General features: G+C 38.0%; 3 protein-coding genes across 4 annotated transcripts; 2 read left to right on the forward strand and 1 right to left on the reverse strand.

The window, feature by feature from the left end:
* Positions 1 to 2,737: 2,737 nt before the first annotated feature.
* On the reverse strand, positions 2,738 to 4,139 carry LOC121941476 (NAD(P)(+)--arginine ADP-ribosyltransferase 1-like). Its single transcript, XM_042484271.1, has 3 exons — positions 4,055 to 4,139; positions 3,831 to 3,915; positions 2,738 to 3,738 (listed from the first exon to the last, which is right to left on the reverse strand). Exons 2-3 carry the CDS (start codon positions 3,888 to 3,890, stop codon positions 2,953 to 2,955), a joined length of 846 nt encoding a protein of 281 aa, XP_042340205.1. The 5' UTR covers positions 3,891 to 3,915; positions 4,055 to 4,139; the 3' UTR covers positions 2,738 to 2,952.
* Positions 4,140 to 4,146: 7 nt separating this feature from the next.
* LOC121941475 (ecto-ADP-ribosyltransferase 4-like) lies at positions 4,147 to 10,918 on the forward strand. 2 transcript variants are annotated; one of them, XM_042484269.1, is made up of 4 exons: positions 4,147 to 4,284; positions 6,110 to 6,276; positions 9,254 to 9,398; positions 9,604 to 10,918. In XM_042484269.1, exons 3-4 carry the CDS (start codon positions 9,261 to 9,263, stop codon positions 10,369 to 10,371), a joined length of 906 nt encoding a protein of 301 aa, XP_042340203.1. In that variant the 5' UTR covers positions 4,147 to 4,284; positions 6,110 to 6,276; positions 9,254 to 9,260; the 3' UTR covers positions 10,372 to 10,918. The 2 variants fall into 2 exon arrangements, with proteins under 2 accessions (XP_042340203.1, XP_042340204.1); XM_042484270.1 differs by lacking the exons at positions 4,147 to 4,284; positions 6,110 to 6,276 and adding an exon at positions 8,047 to 8,126.
* A 3,816-nt stretch (positions 10,919 to 14,734) lies between these two features.
* On the forward strand, positions 14,735 to 24,342 carry LOC121941463 (von Willebrand factor A domain-containing protein 7-like). The gene is made up of 18 exons (XM_042484255.1): positions 14,735 to 14,913; positions 15,627 to 16,095; positions 16,345 to 16,552; positions 16,808 to 16,893; positions 17,012 to 17,105; positions 17,652 to 17,780; positions 17,872 to 18,058; positions 18,429 to 18,598; positions 18,812 to 18,924; positions 19,604 to 19,720; positions 19,873 to 20,079; positions 20,166 to 20,301; positions 20,420 to 20,572; positions 20,691 to 20,783; positions 21,055 to 21,164; positions 21,695 to 21,862; positions 22,119 to 22,442; positions 23,334 to 24,342. Exons 2-18 carry the CDS (start codon positions 15,898 to 15,900, stop codon positions 23,763 to 23,765), a joined length of 2,925 nt encoding a protein of 974 aa, XP_042340189.1. The 5' UTR covers positions 14,735 to 14,913; positions 15,627 to 15,897; the 3' UTR covers positions 23,766 to 24,342.
* Positions 24,343 to 24,639: the final 297 nt, after the last annotated feature.

Below are 24,639 nucleotides of genomic sequence, written 5' to 3' on the forward strand. Positions count from 1 at the left end.
CTGATAAGCAACAAAAAGAGTTGACAACGAAGACACAAAAAACAGGGGCTGTGGACATGCCCACTGATTCTGGATCTTCACGGCAAAAGAATATGTGGGCTATAGCAAAGAGGACGGTATGCATCCAGATGACACAACAAAGGGTCATCCTGTATCGCAGGGGTTTAAACCTGAGAAACAGCACTGGGTGTACAACCGCAAGGTAGCGTTCGACACACACAGAGCTCTGGAACTGAATCCTGGCTGCGAACATTATGTCGATGAATTTAAACAATTTGTCTGCTATTTTAATGCTGGAAAAATGTGATATGGTCAGTAAAGGCGGCCCCAGGAATCCGAAAAGTAGCTCTGTGAGGAACAAGTGGAACTCGGACACTTCCATCCTGTCTGTCCAGAAGATGGGAGATGATATCATGAGCCACAGCACCCAGGCATTAGCAGGCAGAGACATCAGGATATAAGGCAGAACTGTGGGAAGAATGATGGGAGAGTCCACACAGAGACCACACTCCCCGCGTGTGTCGTTTGATTCTCTTGAAATGAGGTTTTGCATGTTTCCTTGAAAGTAGTACAAGGCATAAAAATGAAAAAAAAAGCTCTGAAACAGTTAAGAATGATTATTACTAAATCTATAATTCACAAAATATGAATATGAAAAAAAGCAGCAGTGAAAAGAGCCACGAACAGAGATGTACATTAACTGACTACTTCGGTGACAAAATATAACTGGAGAAAATGATTTATTTCATTTATTTACCATTTCACATCATGACTCGAGAGGTAGCAAGAGTCTAGAAATCTGAAAGCACTAACCTCGTCTTTCTCTGAGTTTGTTAACGTTCCCAAGTGAACAACAGGAACTCCAGTTTTGAACACATCATCCAGAAAACACCTGTATTTCTCTGATGATCAGTAACCAAATAATGTCCATGAGTAATCTGCTGGCATGCAAAGCCCGTAGATCTGTGCTATTAATTTGACTAAAGAGAGTCTGATATTTATCAGTTTATTTGGTAAATGGAGATTAAAATACAGAGCTGCACACATCAACCATAGAAAAGTGTAGAAGTATGCAGAAAGAGCATACTGTGGTATTTTCTGAGAGAACCTCATCCTTTCTCTGTTTTAGCTGATTTTGGGAAAGTGTCTGCCTTGTTCCAGACATTTAAAAGAACCATAGAATGTTTTCTTCATTGTTGTTGATAGACTAATTTCACAAATCTAAGCAATTTGAATATTTGGAGTTATGCGTGTTCCCTAATGCAGTGACTTTGGAATTTGGTGCTTTAATATTCTATAAAATAAAAAGTTAACTGATATTAACTTTGCTTTCAGTTATATAAATGGTATATGTAAAGAGAGTGAGTTATGAAGTCTGGGGACAAAGTTAACACATTTTTCTATAAAGTTATTCTTCCATTACAAAAAATTGCAATTTTCTTTATGAATCATTAGAATTTCGATAAAGATGTTTGACTGTTGTCTTCCTCCAGCGTTGCTTAATAAAGCAATGCTGGAGGAATAGACCCGTAACATCATAATATCTCGAATACTTTCGTTGATCAGGTTTAAAAACTTAACACAGTTAAGTTAAAAAATTAATGAATAAAATCTACATCTTACAGGCTAATACTGGTGACTTGTGTGATAAGTTATTTACATGAGCTCATTCATCCCCAGGGTTGGCTCATGTCTGATCAACAGCTGCAGGCCTTTCTTATTACAGCTGAGCGCTCTACGCATTAATGTCAATTTTCTTTGTCATTAATTATTACAGCATATGTCCATGAATTACAATTATGTATGCAAAAAATGTTTTGACAAACAGGCATATTTTCTGAAACACAAGGTTATTTTATTCCATTTTAAAGTTTGACAAGAGTTTACTTGTTTCTCCTTTCATGCACAACAGGGAAAAAAATGCATTTCAATAGTTACAGACATCAAAAAGTTTTCCCTCCTTACATTTGTTTTTTTTAAATTCTCATTCAAATGTTAAAGGGATCATTCAGATGTTTTGAAACTGGGTTCTATGGGGTACTTGTCCACACTCGGAGTAGAAGCTAAGCAATGTACTGCTGTGGATGGAGGTCAGCAACAAAATGTATCTTAGCCAACTAGAAAAAGTCAGTTTAAGTGATCACTATAGAGTCTTTTCACTGATTTACCTTAATGTCAGACAGTGATTCCCCACAGAAAAAATGAAGCAGATATGTCACTCTTTTAAAAGCTAGACTCCACTGAGAAAAAGTGATTTACCTTGGCTGAACACAGGAGCTGCTAGTCTAACACTGGTTTCAACAGTTATTTCGTTTGTGTTATTGTGTGACTTTGATGCATAAAAAAGGTTTGTTCAGATTTACCTAAGTCATTCAATAACACAAACTCATCTACGCAGCAGACCAGCTGCTCCTGTGTTTAGCAGGATAAAATTATTGTTAATTGTTATTATTGGCAAACACTTAAACGAGTGATTTTTATATTATATATATGTGTATATATATATATATATATATATATATATATATATATATATATATATATATATATATATATATATATATATAATATATATATATATATATATATATATATATATATATATATATGGCATTTTTTTAGGTGGCTAAAATACATTTAGTTGCAGACCCCCATCCAAAGCAATGCATTTCTTGCCTTCTGTGTCAGACTTCACCTTGTTTCTCTAAACTGAAGGCATGCTGACTGACATCTACTGTATGTAATACACTGACTATGGATATGTACCCCCATAAACCCCACTTCAAAAAATCCAAACTATTCCTTTTTTATCCTTTCCTGCGTGACTAAGAGACTAGTAAAAATGACATCATGCCTTTATTTCAGTAATATCCAAATGCATTTTGAGAATGTGAAATTGCTAACTCAATACAGCCCAGTATATTATTTTGCATGTTTTGTAAACATTGAATATTATATGTTAAATGCATGAGTCTGCTTGAAAAGAGCACAATTTAAATTGGAAAGACTTGTTCCTGTGCTTCTCACTCTATAGACCACCTCACATGGAAGACTCTTCTTGTCAGATCTCCTCTCAATCTTTGTGACTTTAAAGACCTCATACGGAGGAATGAGGGCTTCTCTCTCTGACTCCCCGAGCTTAGAGTACAGAGAGATGTCTGCTCCGAAGCATGTGACAATTTCAAAGCATGACTTGTCCCCAAATCTTCCCGCACTGGGGTACCAACCCATTGAGCTGGAGGTAAAAGAGCCAAAGCGAATCACTTTGTTGAGAACATCTTGGCTAAAGTAGCTGTTGACTCTGCGGAAGCCGGTGAGACATCTTTCCTGTTCAGGTTTGCGAGCGTTGAGAGTTTGGAGGGCGTCAGTCAGGAAAAAGTGAAGGGTGTGATATCTGAATGAGGACCTGTACTTAGATTTCTGGGTTCGAACCGCATCATTGAAATCAAGATAGACCTGTGGCTTGTCAAGGGTATAAATATAAATAGTCATGATCTGTTCCTTTCCCAGGGAGGTGGAAGGTCGCTTTCCCTTTTTAGGCTTCCATTTTTTGTTGTAGTATTTTTCTGCTTCACCCCAGGCCAAAGTCAAATTCTTGTCTTTGTTTTTCTCATTCTCCAGGTACTCCTTCCTCACTCTGTACTCCATCTTGTCTTTGCATCCAGTGTACATATCATCAACAGCATTTAGAGCCAAATCCAGTGGAATTCGACCTTTTAAGCCAGGTTCTGCAGCAATCTGAAAAATCAGAGATATTAAAAGTAAGATCATCTTTCCTACAGATGCCAGCTGTCACACTTAAACAAGCCACCACCCAGCTCATACACTACCTTTGCAATTCCTATGGAGACTCCATACATCATTACCACTGTTGCCCAAACCATCCTCATTGCCTTCTTCCACCAGCATATAAACCTGCACACAAAAAATATTTCTTTTAGTAAACACTATTTGGGGGCATTTTCTGTGTATATTGTTAAATGTTCAGTTGTCTTATTTAAATCTGGAAGTATTTGTGGGGGAAAAAAATAAAACTTTTTTTTTTTTCACTTACCTCAGTTTCTCACATAGTGTTTTACTTCTTTGGTGACTAGTGGGTTGTTAGCTGGAGCTCTTGTTGGTCCTTAACCAGCTGCAGGCTATTCCAATCAGGGGGGCGGGACCTGTGAGGACTACAGACAACTCCTTCTTCTTTGTAATGACTGAGATGGATCTGTGCATCTGGGAACCATGCTGTTGTGGCCCACCTAAGACAAGAATACTTTAATAGTGTTTCAGTGCTGTGTAAGTAACTCATAAATTTCCATTCTAGCCAAAGATGTTTTTAGAAAATGTATGGCTCACAAGCATTCAAGCTGCAAGGAAATAATCGGTTTATATGGAATGAAATGTTTAAATTAACCTGTATCAGTTTCTTTATCGCTGTTAGATATGTTTCAAAGGTTGACAGTGAGGGTAATTTTTATGTCATCACAAGCATGATTTTTTTTCATAGTCCAGTAACAACAGACTTCACATACTGTGCAATACAGAGACATAGGATAAATGATAGGAAAAAAAATGTACTAGATATATGTATGTCAATAAGCAACAAGAATGTGTGAGTTGTTTGGAATTTATTATGCACAGCACAATTATGACAATTACTTTATTTATATAGCAGCATAAAGAAGTTTACAGAGTGCTTTGACAAACAAAGCAAAGCAGAAATGAGATACCCCAGAGGCAATAGAAATCCAAACAGTAATTCTGAACCAAAGCAAGACAAACTTTAGGTAAAATATAGACAAGAGAGACAATGCAAAACAATGCGAGTACAGAGAGAAAACAAATAATAATGAGAAATAGAAAATAAAAACATTTTAAAAAATACATAAAAGTAAATACAATAAAACAAATCTTTTTTCTATTTTTATTTTTGAATCCCAGTTTCCCTCTCTTGATAAAGACATAAAAGTGTAAGTGGGTGCTCCAGCTGCATGGGCAGTCACTCACTTGGATCTAGCTGCATTTAGAGATGAATCTTAGTGCAGGGGAGGACTAGACTGTTTTGCATCTTTCTAGCGTGAGAAGGCCCTTAGAGAGCACCCACTATTTTTTTTTTTTTTTTTTACAAAGTTCAGTCACTTTTAATTTAGTCAGTGCACTCATTACTAAGAAATGAAAAATTGCAAACAAAACCAGACTCCAGGCTTTTCATGGGCTACCCTTCAAGTTGTGGACCTGGGTATTCAGTTGCACTTTTAGCCCTATCACAGCTTCCCTTGGCAAGAGAGTGGCATCTGAAAAACTTAGCAAAAAAAGGAGCATTTTTATTCCCTAATAACTTTGAAGAACATAATTTACGATGACAATTTACCTATGACAAACACATAGGTGTCTGGACATCACCTCTCTGTGATCACTGGCTAACTCTCAGTATCACCAGAAAGATCGTCAGCATCAGCAGAGCACCCAGCACTTTAGCCACAAAACGCCTCTGCCTGCGTTTTATTAGGACAAATGAAATCAAAATCAACAGCACTATACATGCTGACATCGCCCTAACACTGTTCATGTGCCAGTGTGTTAAAACAGCTTCAAAATATGATTTTATTTGCCTTTGATGCAATTTGCAATTTAAATCTCCTCTTGGTACTTTTGTACTCTGTAGCTTGTAGACCACACTGCACCATGGGTCATTTCTCAGGACATCAGTTACTTTAAAGACTTCATAGGGAGGAATCAGCACCTGCCCCTTTTGGTTTGTGGCAGAGTAATAAGTTATATCAGCACCAAAGCATGAATATATCTCAAAACAAGACACATTGCCATTAAATGCAAATGACTGCCTGCTTGAAGCTGACCACGTAAAAGCACCAAAACGCATGTTTGTGTTGACAACATTTTGGTCAAAGTGCTTTGGCGTCCTGTGATAGGTAGTTCTGCATGATGTCTGATTGTGACGCAGAACTTGAATGGCATCAGTCAGGTAGAAGTAGAAATAGTGGAACATAAATCCATATGTGCTGTACTTGTGTTTCCCTGTTTTTACAGCATGGTTGAAAACTTGTTGGATGTCTTTTACTTTGGTGTACATGTAAATAACTGTGGCATGTTCTTCTGTCAGGTTCCTGTGCACAGGTGTCCTTGCACTGCTTTCAGCCAAAGCCCAGGCAATACTGAAGTTCCTGTTGTAGTGCCACTCAAACACGCCAAACAGGTCGATCACATAGGCTGTTTCAGACCGGCAACCGTCATACATGTCATCAATGGAAGCTGTCGCCATGTCCAGAGGTAAACCACCAGTCTCAGTTTTCTGCAGTGACGGAGAAGAAACAGTTACAGTGAGCAAAATTACATAAGATTTGGAATGTTCAGTGTAAATTTGCCGACACAAGTAATGGGTAAACTGTGCATGTTGTTGATGCATGCGAAAGAAGGAGTTTTCAACCCACCTCAACAGATTTTTGAGGCCACCACAGAAGTAGGTATGGGTCATGATACAATAGAAGTGCCACGGCCAACAGCACACAAAGGCTTGCACAGTTTCTCAGTGACTTTAGCTCACACACTGCTCCTTTGCAGAACATCATATCTGAATGAAAAATAAATCTTACTCATTAAATGGTTCTTAAAACAGATGAAAAGACTGGGTTGTAAGGTGGGGATGAGGGTGGTTGGTAGAGACGAGGGGGCCACGACTACCCTAATATAATTGCTGGCCCCCTACTGGCTCCCCTGGGTGAAAGTAGTTGAAGGAAACTTTAATGTCTTGTAGATGCTATAGTGCATCTTTTTTTTCTTTTCTTTTTTAGGTAGTGCGAAGGTAGCAGTTTCTAACTAGACAACCTATGGGATCCATAGGTACCAACGACATTGGCAAAGCTTGTCGGGAAGGAGGCTAAATAATACCCCAAATTTAGGCTAAATTTAGGCTAAATTTAGGCATGGGAACAATTGGCATTGTTCATGGCAACTGGCATTTTCAAAGGGGTCCCTTGAACTCTCACCTCAAGATATCTGAATGAAAATGGGTTCTATGTTTTTTTTCCTTACAATCAATGTAATCCTTCAGATAAAGCTGTATATGTGTCTTTTTAAGGAAAAAGACAACCAACCTATTGAAAGAAAAATTACTCACCTTACATGTTAACTGATGTTAAGTCTATTTAGATCAGATAATTATTACCACAAAATGGGAAACCAAAGTATATCAGTATGTGATTTCTTAACTTTCCATATTGACTTTTTTTTTTTTCAACTAGCCTATACAATTCACGATAATGAATTTCCTGGAATTCGAGTATGGCTTTTGGTTTTGGTGTGCCACCCCAAGATTTCCAGTAGTCCCATCTGTCCACCCCTGTGCATCAGACTTTGTATTAATATTGTATTTGCAGGCACATTGACTCAGTTTGTATTCTCAAATCTGCAAGTAAAAGTACCAGCCCATATGGCTGACATATAAGAGATGAACCATAATCAGGACCCACACATTTCCTGACTGCTTGTTCCATCAGTAAACATCCTCATATTCTCCACCAAAATATATGACATCTGATTGGCTTACCTTTTCAGCACCAATAGTTTTCAGCAGCAGCATGTTATTCCTCTGAGACAGTGTGGGTGCATTGTTGTTTGCCAGCAAAGAAGTTCCGGCTCACGGGATTTACAGGTACAACCAGCACGGACATTCTTTTGCGCCTTTGCTCACAGGCAACACAGCAAATATTTATCTATGCATGTGGCGTTCAAATCATTTTTGGCGTTTAATGACAAACCACTTAACAAAAGAAACTGGTTTCCCTTTTTTTTACTGCTGTTTTTTTTTCTTATCTCTTCCCTAGTTTGCAGCATATTCTCATGTTATGTGTACTTTTGTATTTGCAGAGTGTAAATGAAACCTTTGCTCTCCACTGGCTCTGTCATTTCACTACTCACACTGGTGGAGGGAGGTTCTGTGTGTGGCAACACAAGTAAAACCTGTTTGGTAGCTTGCTCAAGTTAAAATAAAGGTGTGTCGTTGTGCTGCAAAACGCTGAAAAGCACACACAGAAGACATGTTAACACCTGAAAATGGTTGGTCACAGCTCATCTTATTACATAAAAGACAAAAATGTCACCATAGTGCTGCTTAGGATGTGGTAAGTAATAAAAACAGTGATGTTTTTAAACTTTTTTTTTTTCAAAGTGTAATTTGCTTTCTTGCTAATGCACACCTATACATTTCAACTTCTTACATTTGGCAGAATGAGTGTTTGTGAAGAGTCAATAGCTAAGCACCAAATAACTTATGCAGAATATGCAGTATATGTAGTGCCATAACTGTACAATATTTGTAATTCACTGGATGTACAATAGAGTTTGATATGCAGATGGATTTTACAGGGGACAGACACAATCCTTATAAAGAGATACTTTGCCAATTTTCAACCAACTATGTACCAAAACAATGTGCGTAGTGTATGTAAGTGAACTTTGGTAAACTTCCTTGCAACGTACTAGCGCTCAGACCTCCTCGCTCATCTCCTAGCTAAATCTGATGCAGATTTTCACTGAGTCCAGGGCTGCAATCCAAACTACAGTTTGCACTTCTAAATTCTTGAATGCCAGCCACTATCGACATAAAGAGAAGTGGATTGAGAGAGAGAGCAGTCTCTCTCCATCTTGTTTCTGTTTTCTCTGGTGATATAGCACCAATTTCAAATGTATTTGTGTTTTCTACACATTTAGAACACAGTTTTATGAAAAGACCATCTTTTCAGCAGTGAAATACTCTTTTAAGTAAGTAAATTCAGCTTTGATTAAATATTTTGATAAAATGCTAAATAACAGAATAGTGCTTAGTTTCAGTATCAAAGGAACACACCTGCTCAGGTAGATGGATACAGAATGAAAAATTCCAGCATCTTACGGTGCTTCATATATTTGTATTCATTTCATTGAGTCCTTTTTGTTTGGGAGCCTCCTGGTGATGAAATGTGGAGCTTGCAAGAAGTGAGGCCCACTGTAAATGAATAGACAATTAAGGTATAAAAACTGACAAAGTTTTAATTCTTTATGTATGCATCAGTTTACAGGTTTCCTTTCCATTGCACACCTGTGGTGTCTGACCTATGGAACCTCATAATATGGATATATTAATGCCCTCATCCAGGTATTGTTGGATGAGGGCATTTTATTTAATTCCATCAAAAGACAAAATGAAAAACACTTTACATGGAATCACATTTACTGTGACTTCAGTTCCTCAGATTTTTCTCTTTTCCAGATACACGATGCCTTCCTGGGAGAAGCAAGTATGTCAGAGAAAGGCTTTATCTGCATGTGCCACTGCTTCTCTTGTTCTTCTGGTGGGACTGCTGCTGTTTGTTGTTGTATATGTGACACTCAGCTGGCAGGATATCACTGAAGAGGTATTTCACACATACAGTATTATTTCACACTATATATTGAACATAAAACAAAATCATTTTAGACAACATATAATTACATTAGTTTCTCTAATAAAAACTAGTCTTTGAAAACATCATCCTCATACTGTACTAAGGTTTCTGTTTATTTATTGTGTATTGCCATCTACTGGTTAAATACTGAACAACATGTTTCTCTTCATTTCAGCACTCTCTTCAGGATCTGATCTCTGACCTGAATGATGACTGCAGATCCAAAGCTACACTTGTGACTGATGCAGCCATAACGCAGAGCTGGTACACCAGTAAAAACTTCAGTCAAGCCTGGAGCAACGCAGGGCAAAAAGCTAAAAAGCCTGTACACCAGTATATGGAGAAACATCATTCCATGGCCATATACATGTACACAAATATGCTGCATCCTGTCATGACTGCAGGAAGAGGTGGAAAACCACCAGAGGAGACATTTGAGTCCCCCTCCCTTTATTTCTCTCTGAGTGAAGCCATTCAGATTCTGAAGCACAGTCAGGTAACATGTCTCAGCACAAATTACAGAACTGAAGCACTTTTACATCTGAACATCTCTGACAAGCTGGTTCGGTTCAGCACCTTTATATTAGGTTCTGATAGGAGGGACTTTACAAGGGACACTTCATGTTTTGAAGTATACACATGTTTCGGTGCTGATATAACGCATTACTCAGCCTTGAAACTAAACAGCCAGGTGCTGATTCCTCCTTACGAGGTTTTTAAAGTCACAGACACAGAGACAGACACACAAAAGTGTAAAGTTGTCTACACATTGAAGAGCAACCTGAACTGTGTTTATGATAGAAAGAGCAATATGTTGCACCCAATATCTGCATTACCGGTGGATGGATTTTGGCTCATTTTTGCCATCACTTGTATAATTATCGTGTCTCTTTTGCTACCCTTTGCCATTATGAAGGTGTTACCCAAAGATGGGACACTATAAATATTAGTTTTCTTATGATTGTCTAACAGCACCTACAACACTGATAGTGTTGTCATTTAAAGGGCAGGGTTTAATCTGAAGTAAAGGTGGTCGTCTGAACTTTATAACTGGTAGCAATCACATTGTAGCCAGGAGTAGACTGTTTTAAAACTTCATGCGTAGAAAAAGAGGAAAATGTGGTTACAGCGTTTGTTGCACATAATATTACATGCACAATTTTCATTATTTCATGATAGGATATTTCTAAATGATTGTCATTTGAGACTTACTTCCCATGTTGCAATAAAGTTCTCTGTTATTTAGTTCATAACTATTGAGTATTTCAAGCCTGTTGTAACCCATTCAGTCTAACAAATACAACAGCAAAGTTCAAAGTTCACCTGCAGGACCTACAGTTTCGCAAATTTCACTGAACTAGGCCCAATTATGAAGACTAAGTTGTAAATTACAACCAAGTGCAATTTATGAAGTCCATTACCCTGTTTTTGTCAAAAACTGTAAAAACATATTAAACCTATCCCTCCCGCATTTTTTTCTAAATACTAATTCACTAAATTACTAGATTCACTAAATAAAGTGCACATGTTCATGAAAAAGTTACAATAAATAATTTTGGTGTAAGGGTAGAAAAGTGTGTTTGATTTCAGAATTGTATGCCAAATTTGAATTTTTCACAGCACTTTGAATTCTACTGTAGCCAAGAGCAAATAACACATTCAAGCATGGTTTTATGACTAATGGATCAATCATTCTTTGTTAAAAAAAAAAAAAAAAACAACTGATGAATGATGGAAATTGTCATATTTATGTTTTCATAACTTTTTCATGGTACTTTGGACAAAATGCCATACTCTAAGTGTTTTATGTCGTTTTGTTTTTGTTGTTTTTATTTTGTTTTTGCTCTTTTTACACATTTCTGAATAACATTCTATTCCATTATTTTTTTTATACTATTTTGGACAATACACTATTGTATGACTATTTCATGGTTTTTTTTTTGTGTTGTTTTTTTGACAACATACTAAACTATGAATTTTTCATACTATTTTGGAGGACATACTATCCTGTGAATTTTTCATGGTATTTTGGACAACAAACTATTCTGTGACATTTCATAATACTTTGGATGACATTATGCTATTACATTTTAATGATACTTCAGGACAACATACCATACTATAACATTTTGATGATATTTTGGACGACATACGTTACTATATTTTTGATGATATTGTGGATAGCATACTATACTATGACATATTGATGATACTTTAGCCAAAATACTATACTCTGAATGATGTTTTTGACATCATAATATACTGTGAAATTTTGAAGATATTGTTGATGAAATAGTATACTTTGCTATTTTAATGATATTTTGGACGACATATTTTACCATGATATTTTCATGATGCCTTTGATGACATACATAGTTTTCGGTCATTTTTTCACGATTCTATACTATGACGTGTCTCAACATGCTATTTTATGTGTTATTCAGTTGTTTTTCGTGCATGCCATATTTTGACATTTCTCACCATACTATTACCATACTTGTTTTGCCCTGCTATAATATGCGTTTTCCGGCGCACAACATACTATATTATGATGTTTTTGGAGGTTTTTTCGACATGCTATACTATGTGGTTTTCAACTGTTTTTTAGACTGAAGACTTTTAGACACTGTTATATTTTAGATGACATACTATATCATGACTTCTTTTTTTACCATATTTTTCACAACATACTATTCTGTGTCTTTTTTACATTATATTTTTTTGCCATACTATACTGTGACAGGTTTTTAAAATATTTTTAATGACATACTTTACTCTGATTTTGTTATGTTATTTTGGACGACATACTGTAATATGACTTTTTATGCTATTGTGGATGGCACATGGATCTATGATTTTTTTTATGCTGTTTTGGATGGCATTCTGTTTTATGCCCTTTTTATGGTATTTTGGACAATATACTTTGACATTTTTTATGTTATTTTGGACAACATTCTCTAATTTGACTTTTTTGCAGACAGACACCATGCTATACTATGCCATTTGTATGCTCCTTTGGATAACATACTATACTATGATTTTTTTTAATGATTTTTTAAAGACATAGACAACTATACTATGACATCATTTCATAAAGACTCTTTACACTTTCTTTTCATTCACAAAACTCTGCTTCACCAAGATTCTAATATCAGCTGTCTTTGTGCTTCACTCTAAAAAAAAAAAAAGCAGTAGCCAACCTCTACAGCAGCTACACATCAAGGCTGACTTTTTTCCCCTTGTGGCAATAGTACTTGTATTTTTTGTGTTACCCACCTGTGCCTCCAGATCATCCATATCTGAATGGCAAGTGATTGGAGTACTTATTTTTGATGGCACAGCCTGATGTCCCATAACACATCATGCAACATGTATACCAGGCATCCCCGAGAATGTTTTCCCATATTTTACTGTGTATAGATGACTGAGGAATGTTATTTGACAAGCTAGTCTTTGTCCCAAAAGTAAACACACATTCTTCTCCATTATTTTACCATCACTTGTTGAAGGAGGGAGGTGAAAGTATGTTAGCTACTTCAGTGTCTGCAATGAACAGAGGAACATTTATCCTCTTAACTTTGTTGTTACAGTTTGTGAACAGTGACTCACACTCACTGTATATATCAAACAAGCGTTCAGCTCAAACTATGTTGTTAAGCAAGATTTTCTGACACAATAAGGACAAGGTCCTTAGCTGCAATCCACCAGCATGTTAAGGTGCACTTATACGATGAACACAGGAATGACAACAAAATTTTATTGTATATCACTCAAGCTCATGTTGTCATCAATTTTCTTCTGCTCCAGTTGCTTTTGGAAGATATATCTAGCTAAACTACAGCTGTTAAAAAATAACCAAAGCAGATTACAGACAGGTTAGGGTTAGGGTTTGTGGAGGAAACTCACTTTGTGTTAGTTCTGTCTGTCTTAATAAGGATCAGTTTCTTGCCCAACAGTGGCTGTGATTGCTTCATAATTCAGTGACCTTTTTCCACTGAGAGAGGGGATTACCCTGACAAGGATCTTGTGAAATATTCTTTGAAGTTGACAAATCAAATGAAAAAAAATGGACTGATTTCCTAATCATGACAAATGTGTTTTCATCAAAATATCATAGCATTGAGAGTATCAGACTTGTCACAACAATTCATACAAAGCAACATAGGAGCACAGCATGTGGGTGCACTTCAATGGAAGAACAAAAAAAGAGGGAAGTAAAAGGTCAGCACGCCTAGCATTTGTTGTGAAATTTCTATATAAACATAGACATAGACATAAACATAAACATAGATATCTTATTTTATGAAGGCTTTATCCCTTTTGGGTTCTTATAAGAGGTCAATTCCTGTGGCCTGCTGAACTATTATGAAGGTATTCCACAGGCGCAACACTACCAGTCATCCTAATACAACCTGCGATTTTAAGAACTTTTCTCTAAAAATCCACTCAGGCAGTTTTCACAAAGATTCTGACATTCATTTCTCATTTGGAATTTGTTCTTAGATAAGAACAGAATCCACACACTCTCATAAGCACATTTTGGCACATTCTGCTGCTTTGCATGTATTTCTACTTCAATTAGTGTTTTCTTTAGCGTTTGTGTTGTGTAACACAACACCGTTTCTATTTCCATTCAATTCATTTGCACTTGATACAGTCTTTGTGAGCATGTGTATCTTCCATCTTTCCATCAAAAAGGGGAGACAAAAATTCCATACTCCAGCTTTAAGTCCCATGTCTTTTCATTCATTATCCATTATTGCTTATCCTGTTAGGGGGCATGGGGGAGCTGGAGTCTATCCCACCTGACATTAAGTGAAAGGTGGGTTACACAGGTCACCAGACTATCACAGGGCTGACACATAGTGACAGACAATCATTCACCATCACATTCACTGCTTAGGGCAATTTAGGGTCACCAGTTAATCTAATTTGCATGTCTTTGGACACAAACCTGTAACCCTGTCACTGTGAGGCAACAGTGCTAACCTCAAATCCCATTCATACAACAATTTGTAATTTTTCTTCTTCTTTTTTTTTTTTTTTGTATGGTGTAAATCAATAAGATTCAACAACTTGATCATAGACTGATAAACTGGAAACCTGTTCAAGGTATGTTGCTCTGATAGGAACAGTTGGATAAATTAGTTGGACACATATGTGAATCACACCTATGTTGTCACTCAAATGAATGAAGACATGCAAAAACAAGCAAGGTGTGTGGGAGTTCTCCATCTATGGAAATCATGTCATCAGCTCAGTCACCCAAGACAGACAAAGCTATAAGAGGAAGGAATGAGGACACACACCCATACTCACTCCCTCAGCACACACACTCACATACTCTCAAAGTTTTCAGATAACGCAGCAAACACATAGGGTCCACGCACAATAGAGTCTTCATGAGTGTAAATATGGAATGCTGACACAGGACGACTGAAGCAACATCTGAATAAGGCTGGACTGCCAAAGAGAGTGCACACAGGTAAGAGTGTGTCTAATTAATGGGTGCCTTTTGTAAATCATTACCTTTGTGTAGTTACTTTTAATTGTATAAATATTATTTTAGGATGAAAATAGCCATTATAAATGTTTACAGTAATTTTATCTTTTTTTAAAAAAATTTTAGTAAGAGTTATAGTTTCTAACATAAGGTCAAACTATGATTCAAAAATGTTAAAATAGCACATAAAATGTTTTCTTTTCTTTTTTTCTTGGGAATTATGTGGAACTTTAGAAGTATATAGTATCATATTTGACTGGACAAAATTCTTCATACTGAAATTGCACAAGTAAAAGTACAAGAATTTAAAATTCCTATAACATAATACTATTCTCTTAAAAAAAACTGTAATCTCATAATACCATGAAGCACTAATGCTATATAATTATTTGTTGTTAATTTCTATTTTCTTCAAGAAGTAAGCGTACAAATCATGACAAAATATGTTAAGTGTAAAAATATGTTAATATTTGTACACTTAAAATATGTTAATATTTGTTCACAGATTTTATCTGTATGGATTGAAATTATATTTAAGTCCCAAAGATTCAAACTCATTTTTTTTCCATTTTTGCAGAAAAACACGAGTCTTATAATGACTTATTTGTTATAAGTTGTTAAATTTTAAACTTTAGCCAGTTTTACTTCCCCTCCTTTCTGCTCTGTGCTGACTTTGTCGTCCCTTTCTTCCTCAGGTGTTTTCACTTGCTTCATCACACCTGGTTCACTGCCAGTAATCTCTCTGTGCATTCTGTTTCTGTGTGTGGCGACCCATTGTGGAAATACTGCACACAGTGGGGGAGAAAGATTACCAAAATTCCCCTGATTCACCTCAGTTGATTTTTGGTGTGGCCAATAGCAACACCAACACAAAAGAAGGAGTTGGGAGAGTTGAGACAGGTTTAGAGACAGAATCCATCCAAATTTCTTCCTCAATTTTCATCCTCCTCCTGCTCGTGCTTCATCATGCCTGCCAGACAGAGAGTCATGTTCCTGTTGGCGTTGGTCCTCTCCCTGTCAGGCCTCATTCACAGCTTCCAGCCCCTCGTCTCATTTGGGAATTCCACCACTCACCGTGACATCACACAAAGGGCGGTCCTCAGAAAGACAGCTGAGGTCTGCAGAGACATTGCTGCCTCTGAGGGACAAGAATTCAACCTGACTGTGAGTTGGAAAAGAGAAACAAAGAATCTGTGATGCATTCAAATATCCAGATGTTATATATGTTCTATGAATTTTGAAACAAAAACATTGTTTCAAAGAAATATATGATTGTTAATAATTAATGGAGATCTTCCTCTAGGAAGTCAGTGCTCACTGTAAAACTCCATGAAGCATGAACACAAGAGAATAGTGATTTAACTATAGTTTTTCAAACACGCAGTTAATTATTTATCATTTCTTTGTCTCCAGATTGATGACAGCCTGTCAGCTGACAGGGTGCAGAGAGCCTGTTCCTCTATAGGTACCTCCACCTCTCTCCTCTCAACTGTCATGTTCCACACGTCCATTGCAAATATGTACTTCAGCAACGCAAAGGTGGATGTGATTTATGCGCTGAGTGAGAAGCACCATTTTGATGATGAGACCTTCCAGGGAGGACGGGATGTCATCACAGCAGGTACACATCAAACGCTGCTGTCCTAGCCAAGACATATGTGTAAAAACAAACACATTTAATCATACATCTCAGAAATGGTAGTGTACAGAGCTTCAGATGTAATGTTCTGTTACTGCAGATATGTGAGCTTGTGGTCTATTGAAGCCAACATTTAGAATTTTAAAATGAGATTTTTAGAGCCCCCTAAAGGCATGATTATAGAAGTATAATTTCACATGTTACACCTAACTCTGTGTTTTCTATTCTGCTGCTGAGGTGTGTCTGCTGTGAAGGCCAGTGTGAAGCTGGAGGAATTTGTTGCAGGGAGGTGGATGCTCGGACGAGTCTGTCACACCATACAGGTGAGGTTTTTACAGGTTGTTGAGGGGGTGGTGGTGTCATTTTGGTGATGGAGGCCCGATCAGAACAACAAGCCTCAGTGGTGTTGTGACATGCTGTTTTTATATTCTGTATTTTAAGGACTTCTACAGTCACAGTAACTGGGTGGAGCTGGGGAACACTGCCCCTTATAGTACTCTGATCAGACCAGACCAACCTCTTGAGAACCTGGCAGGTAGGACATTGTTATCAAATCACACGAGGCAATTTTGTCAGTTAATCTGTCACCTGTTAACGAATACCCACCCTGCCATGGCATGCACATGCACTAAAATCCACATATGGAAATGAATAAATTGTTACTCAGTGTTTCACTCAACAAACACAATCCTCCAGCTTAGTCAGTCCCAAACTTACCCCAGAGGTGATACCCATAGGCATAAGATCTTTGGGTCACTTTTTCCCTTTTGTTCAAAAGACAAAAAAATATTTTTTTTTAACCCCCAGGATGGTACCCTTGGCAGCTGCTTGGTGGGAATATCTGCCACCGAGCTTAGTTTATGCCTGCATGTTGGCATATTGGCAGACTGATTAAATCTTGGCAAACAAAGGTCACAAACATGTTTCTGACTAACACTCAAGAATTCATATGCTAATTATGTTTTATCAAAATTCACACTAGTTCCTAACAATATAAATTAATGAAGTAATGATATCTTATATCCAAAAGGTCAATGGCCATTTCTCAGTATTTTTATTCAGTTTTTTTAATTTATTGCAGACGTAAATACTCCAACATGTAGAAACTGCACGGGAGGGAACTGTGAGAACAACCTTCTGCCTGACCTGCTGCAGCAGGGGCTTCTCACTTCAGGCTACTTCAACGTCTTCTCCTCTGCAAAACCTGCAGGTGACTTTATGAAATCATCTTTATTGTTGTTGTGTTTCACAATTCATATTTTGTGTATGTAAAACAACAAAGTTATTCTGTCTGCTCCAAGGTAAATGCAGCCATGGGGGATCATTTGATCGGACAAGCAGGCGGGACCCAGTGGGGGGGATTAGTAAGGACGACACTGGGTCCAGTCATGGCTCATTTCACCACAAAGCAGCCGATTTGGCTGTGAATGCCACTATGGAGCTACTGGAGGACATCAGAGTAGCTGTTGGGGACAAGAACTTCCTGCGGTATGGGTCGCCTTCACCAGAGTCATTTTATGACACAAGAGAAATAAAAACATGGCAATTGTAGGATAAATGAAGGGTAGATGAGGCTTTAACACCAAATAAAAACAAAGATAATGCTTCACATTCAAATCAAGTCACTGATATGGCGTTACAAGTATCCTTGACCTTTATGAAAAGTTTGCACTTTTCAAAAATAGCTCAGCTTTAACCAGGATCACTAGATGCAAATAAAAAAAAGTTAACTGGGCCACCTCTAAAGCCACAGTTGCTGTGCACAAGGTCAAATGATAATCACTGATCACTAACAGATGGATTACCCATGATCAGCTGTGTAAGATACTTATGTTTTATCTCTCTCATGTTCCCACAGATTGATGGGCCTCTCGCAGTCGTCTGTGCTGTGTTTTGTCATTGACACCACAGGCAGTATGAGCAAAGACATAGCTGAGGCTAAGAGAGTTTCCTTTGACATCATAGACAGTAAAAGGGGAACCCAGCAGGAGCCCTCCGCCTACATATTGGTACCATTCAATGACCCAGGTAAAGTTTTTTATTATATTTAATTCATGAGTAAATATTTTTTAAGCAGAATTTAATGGCATGTGCTTCTGACAGCTTCTAAATAAAGCAGGTGTCATTCTAGTGTAACCATTAGGAAAAAGTAATGTAAAACTGTTTTTCTTCCTTTTTAAACTTTGCATGTGTTGGCTCCAGTATATTAAGTGACATGTATAACAACTATTCTGCATCCAGATTATGGCCCACTGTTTATGACAACCAATGCAGACGTCTTCAAAGAGCGCATCAACAAGTTGTCGGCAAGTGGAGGAGGAGACATCCCAGAGTTGTGCTTGTCTGGACTGCAGGTGTTTCTCACTGTTATGCAATAACAACACTTTTGTTGTAATTTAGACAGTAAAGTTTTGTAAAGCAAGAAAATGAAGTCACCATTTCATGAGATGATTCTTCACCACTCCGTGAATCAGATCATACTGCCAGCAGCCATAAAAAGCATCTGTTTTGGGCTATCTTAGGAATACAGCATTACATTAATCAGGATATGAATGATATATGAATAAAACCCACCGTAAAAACCTTGAGAATATCAATAGGAATAAAACTGGAAGGTGTTGTTTCTGTAAGTGCTACTGCAGTGGAGATTTTTGGCTCAAAGTATGAGAAAAAAAAAGATTAATTTTTTATATTTTACATTTTCTTAAATGATATCTTGAAATATATAAAGAACTCATTACATACATTTCCAGAACAGAATCTGAACTAAATTTTACTCGGATGCTTTCCTTCCATTAGTCTAAAGAAGGCTTGTTATGAAAGCAAACAGCCTAAAACACTTAAGCTTTGGTGTCTCTCCTTAATAATATTGAATTTACCCACTGTGGGACTAATAAAGAATTATTGTATCTTATCTCTTATCTTAATAATATTAATAATAACAACAATAATCTTTTCATTTAAACCAATGTTTTCTACTCTCGACCAATTTTTATAAACAATATCTTTTTCTGTCCAATTTATAACTGACAGCTTGCCCTGACTGCTGCTCCGCCCTCATCTGAGATCTTTGTCTTCACTGATGCACCTGCTAAAGATGCTCATCTGAAAAGCACCATCATTGCGCTCATAGAGAGCACCAAGTCTGTGGTAAGATACAGCTTTTTTTTCTCTTTTTTCTTTCACTTTAAAGGTCAATACATTCAATAAAGAAATGATATAATGGTATTTAAACAACTGCGGAATCCAAATCAAATATAACCTTTGATTATACTATTTTTATTTCTATCCTTATACTTTAGGTAACTTTCATGCTGACGGATACTCTGGTCAGTCGACGGCGCCGCAGCAGCTTTCAGGGCTTGTCGGGTCATCGCTCAATGAGCCAATCAGATGCACAGTTTTACCGTGACCTCGCCCAAGCTTCTGGAGGTCAAGCCATTGAGGTCACCAAGGATGACCTCTCTCTGGCAACAAGTATAATAGAGGATTCATCAGCCATTGCTGTGGTGAGACGTCGAACAAGAACATCTTATCTGACTAAAGATGGTACTGTACAGTATAAATATGCTTTATCTTTTTCTTCTTCTGTCAGGTGACAGTTTTTCAGGGAATGAGGAATCCTGGGAAGCCTGATAGTTTTACATTTACAGTTGATGGATCACTCATAAACATGACTGCCTACATTACCGGAGCCTCATCTCTCACCTTTGATCTCACCAGCCCCACAGGTTGCTAATGTCCTATTAAGTCTAGCTTTGGCTGTTCCATTTGCCTTTCACTCCTTCCATCTGCTTCCATTTGAATATTTAGCTCTGTTTGTGCTAGACAGCATGTTTCTCTCTCCAGGTGTATCTCAGAGTTCCAGTCAGTCCAGTGGCCCTCTGGCATCCTTCACCACAGCAGGAAACCTACGACGTTTAAGCCTCAACACCGACAATCAAACGGGATCATGGAAAATCAGTGTTAACTCTAATAGCGCTTACTCCGTTAAGGTCACAGGTCAGTCATATGTTAGAGATCACCCACAGCCGGTGAGTTACGGATTTTATTTAGCAGGTCTTGGTTTCCAGTTGAGTTTGCCTCAGCCCTACCAATCTGTTTTGTGTTGTTACATCAGGTCAAAGTTCAGTGAACTTTATCTATAACCTTGTGGAAGCTCATGAGGGAGCGCACGGGGACTTCAGTCTAAAGGAGGGACGTCCACTTTCAGGTCGGTTCACTTCACTATAATTATTGTCGTCTTCATTTTTACAGTCGTTTTGTTCTCATTGTCCTCAACAACATCTTTGAAGAATTCTCATCTGCCTTAAATATCCTCTTTTATAGTCCCCCAAACATGTTAGTAGTCCAACCCATCAACCCTTAAACTATTCTCTCTCTTCCAGAGCCTCTCAACTGTTTTCAGTTATGTACCTACTGTTCACGTCTCAATAGCTGTCACAACAATCTGGTTTCTCTTTCTCTCTTGTCCTGACTTTTAGGTGGTAATGCCAGTCTCATGGTCACTGTGACAGGAAGTGACACAGTAAAGGTCACAGAGGTCACTCTGTTTGACAGCTCAGGGCCAACAGAGGTCAACGGATCACTGCAGGCACGTCACAACTTTCCTTTTAAAAGACTATTTTCTACATGCAGAGAAGTCATAAGTTGTAGCTGGTATCAAAAACGAATGCAAAGCAGCCTGATTGCTGGCAAACAGTACTAAAAAAATTAGCTAGTAGTCGGTGCATCCAAGACAATATTACAAGTGCGTAACTCGGTTGATTTGATTTGCCCGAAAGATGCCAAGGAACAGTTTCAGTCTGTAATGTTTTGATTTCTTCTTTCTTTAAAATATGGCAGACAAGGTACAAGAAGTGCAATGCTGCCCCTATTTAAAAGCAGCATTACATTTCATCTTTGCAAACGAAAATGATCTATGTGTTTAGAAACATATAGAGTGGGCAATGGCAATCCAATCACAAGTGGTCACTCAAGATGCGTGTGGAGATGCATTCCAATGCTACATGTGAACTGACATGCTTAGAACTGTCCCCTTGGAAACAGATCGTCCAAGATGCATGTTAATGCCAAATGTGAACAAAGCCATACACTTACTCTTTCTCTTCCTGTCCTCCACAGATGATGGGAGGTGGTAACTTTCTGGTGACATTCACTGGAGTCCCAGCAGGTAACTTTGTCGTTCGCCTAAAAGGAGAGGACAGCAGTTCCGCTTCCAGGTCAACATCATCAAGCAGCTTCCAGAGACAAGCCTCCACACAGATGAAGACATCCAGCATCTCTGTGACAGTGAGCACAATCACCTTCGGTTTTCTCTCTCAGTGACACAGTTCTTATTCCATCTCTATTTGTTGGCAAGTGCATCATATAATATGATATTTTCAGATTATTGTTTGTTGAAATTGAAGCCAAGCTTGACCACACACAGAAGTGCATTAACCTAATCATGATTCATAATTGTTCTGCAGTGCTATTGTTTCTCTATCCTCACTATGCATAAATGTTTGACTATGTTTCTTTCTTCACTTTACCCTCACTTGTTCAGGCTCAATCCAACAACACCAATATCGAACCAGGCTCCACCATTTCCATCCCTTTCACAGTCGCCACAACCACCAATGGAGTTATTAACGATTCTGCAACTGGAGCGTTCACAGTGAGAGCCAACAACGACCGCAGCTATACTTTGACTTCACCCAGCACTGTCACAGTAGAGGCGGACAGTGGAGGCAAAGCCAACGGCACCGTGACCTTAACAGTACCAGCCAGTGCTGCATCAGGAACAGACGTGACCCTCACCATTGAGGCAGAAAATGCAGCTGCCGACGACATCAACTACGTTGTACTCAGGTTGTCTGTGACTGCCAAGGTGAGAGGAAAAACACATGACCTGTAGGCTAAAGTGGAGTCAGTGAAGAGTTTGGTCACAAGCAGTACTGTATGTGCAACATTTTTCATGATAAATAAACCACTGTTAAATCACTTACAATGAAAAATCGTCCAACACATAATATACGCCAACTGCAATCAAGTAGAGTTGCCTGCTAGCCAGAGCAGTGGCTGGAGGCATGATGTTTTTGGATTGTCCGTGCATACCATTCACAAGAATACCTTTAGGAAATTACTTTGAAATTTGGCACAAACATCTTGGACTCAACAAGGTAGTGATTAGAATTTGGCGGTCGTAGGTCAAAGTTCAAGTAAACTGTAACCTTGTCTTTCTCATTCTTGGAAATGCGATATCTCAAGAACACCTCAAGGGAGTTTCCTCAAATTTGGCACAAACATCCACTTGGACTGAAAGAGGAACGGATTAGATTTTAGTGGTCAAAGGTCACTGAGACCTTGTACATCGCAATCTTGTGAATGTGATATCTCAAGAATATTGTAGGGGAATTTCCTCAAACAGGACTCAAGAGTGACCTGATTAGAATTTGGTAGTCAGAGGTTAAGGTCACTTTGACCTCACAAAACTTGTTTTTGGCCGACAAAATTTCACACAAATGTCAACTTCATTGTGACATCATAATGTAAACTATAAGTGCCACTTGACTGGATCACAGAGGCATAGAACTGCTAGGTGATAGTTTTAGCTCATGTTTGATGTCTTTCCTTTCTTTGGTCATTTAACTCTTTGTTTTAATAGTGTTAGTGGGGCTGTGTCAAAGACTGTCATTACAATTACTGAAGTTAAAATGTTTTTTACCTTTTTTCTGATGATTTACATGCCTCATTCCTGTTCTGCTTCTTGTGTCTCTAGGTGACAGATATTACACGTCCAGTGTGCCAGGTAGTCAGTTCATCAACCAGCTGTCCGTCCTCTTCATCGCTCTGTGCTGCCTCTCAGTGGGTATTCATCGCTAATCTCACTGATGGCATCAATGGAACTGGCATTGACAGCGTTTCCATCCGCCAAGGGAACGGTACCCTAAATATCAGCACAGAGGCTGGAGCAGGGGGGGAGAACATCACCGTGGCAACCTACAGCGCCTCCTGCTGTTCCCAGAGTGTAGAGCTGGCTGCTGTGGACAAAGTAGGAAATGTGGGGACATGTGTGGGGCAGGCTCGAGCACTCACCACAGCTGCCCCTGTGACTACAAGTGCAGTTAACACAACATCCACTGGAGGACACACTTTGAGCATGTCATACTGTCTCTGGGTCAGTGTTGCAGTTTCTCTTCTTTGGAAATAAAAGGGGTACATTGAAATCACCCTGTAAGGATGGAAGCATGAATCAAATAGTCCCTCAGTGAGCCTTTTATATAAATATTATGTGCGTTTACATTAAATTACCACTGCTTGAAGGAAATAGATGTTTTTTTCCTTTCAATCTAATTCTCTTAAATAATCTCTCTCTCTAAATAATATGAATTTCTATAACTAATGCAGTTTTTTAAAATTTATTTTGTTTTGCTTTGTTTTCTTCATATATAAAAAAAAATTTGAAGAGTTACTTTGAATGATTTATTTACATTCCTGGTGGTGTGTAGATTTGCTGCAGTGGTGATGTCAATGTACAAGTGCCTGAAGCTGCTTTTACTGCAATGACTGCAAGAAGCCAGACTAAACTCAATGGATCCTCCAACGGCTCTCTTACAAATCATAATGAATATTTACCACATATATTTGCAGTTGCAATTGACAGTTACAGCGATACCTTAACTCTGTTGTCATTTATGGTTCTGTGAAGTCCACAGTATTGAAGGAAATATTTTGTGATGATATGGTGGAATTTCAGTTTTCTGTCAATTAAAGACCCTGAAAATCTGTTTTCTCTGCTTCTTCTCATAAGAGATGAGTTATATAAGAGTGAAATGTTCAGTTTTGGTTATTTCTTATGTGAGATTTCAGTATTTCGTGTTTTTTATCTGTACACTTACAGCACTGATTTGAATTAGGTGTGGCTGTATTGTGAAAAGGTGAGGTGGTGTGTACTCATGCACTTTCAAAAGTTTTGCAACATTTCAGTTATAACCTGATGGCAGTTGTGGCATTATTTGCTAATGTTGCCATACCACTGTCAGTCAAAGCTGATCAATCCACAGCCACACAGTCCTGATCAAGCA

Source organism: Plectropomus leopardus, chromosome 4, assembly GCF_008729295.1.
Source record: "Plectropomus leopardus isolate mb chromosome 4, YSFRI_Pleo_2.0, whole genome shotgun sequence".
Taxonomy (NCBI): Eukaryota; Metazoa; Chordata; class Actinopteri; order Perciformes; family Serranidae; genus Plectropomus; species Plectropomus leopardus.

Excerpts from the sequence above, each read along its gene's own strand:
- LOC121941476 (XM_042484271.1), bottom strand. The coding sequence starts at position 3,890 with ATGAGGATGGTTTGGGCAACAGTGGTAATGATGTATGGAGTCTCCATA. Across the intron at positions 3,739-3,830 it reads TCTCCATAGGAATTGCAAAG|ATTGCTGCAGAACCTGGCTT; the intron begins GTAGTGTATGAG and ends CTGATTTTTCAG.
- LOC121941475 (XM_042484269.1), top strand. The coding sequence starts at position 9,261 with ATGCCTTCCTGGGAGAAGCAAGTATGTCAGAGAAAGGCTTTATCTGCA. Across the intron at positions 9,399-9,603 it reads GGCAGGATATCACTGAAGAG|CACTCTCTTCAGGATCTGAT; the intron begins GTATTTCACACA and ends TCTTCATTTCAG.
- LOC121941463 (XM_042484255.1), top strand. The coding sequence starts at position 15,898 with ATGCCTGCCAGACAGAGAGTCATGTTCCTGTTGGCGTTGGTCCTCTCC. Across the intron at positions 18,925-19,603 it reads TGTGCTTGTCTGGACTGCAG|CTTGCCCTGACTGCTGCTCC; the intron begins GTGTTTCTCACT and ends TATAACTGACAG. Across the intron at positions 22,443-23,333 it reads GGTTGTCTGTGACTGCCAAG|GTGACAGATATTACACGTCC; the intron begins GTGAGAGGAAAA and ends TTGTGTCTCTAG.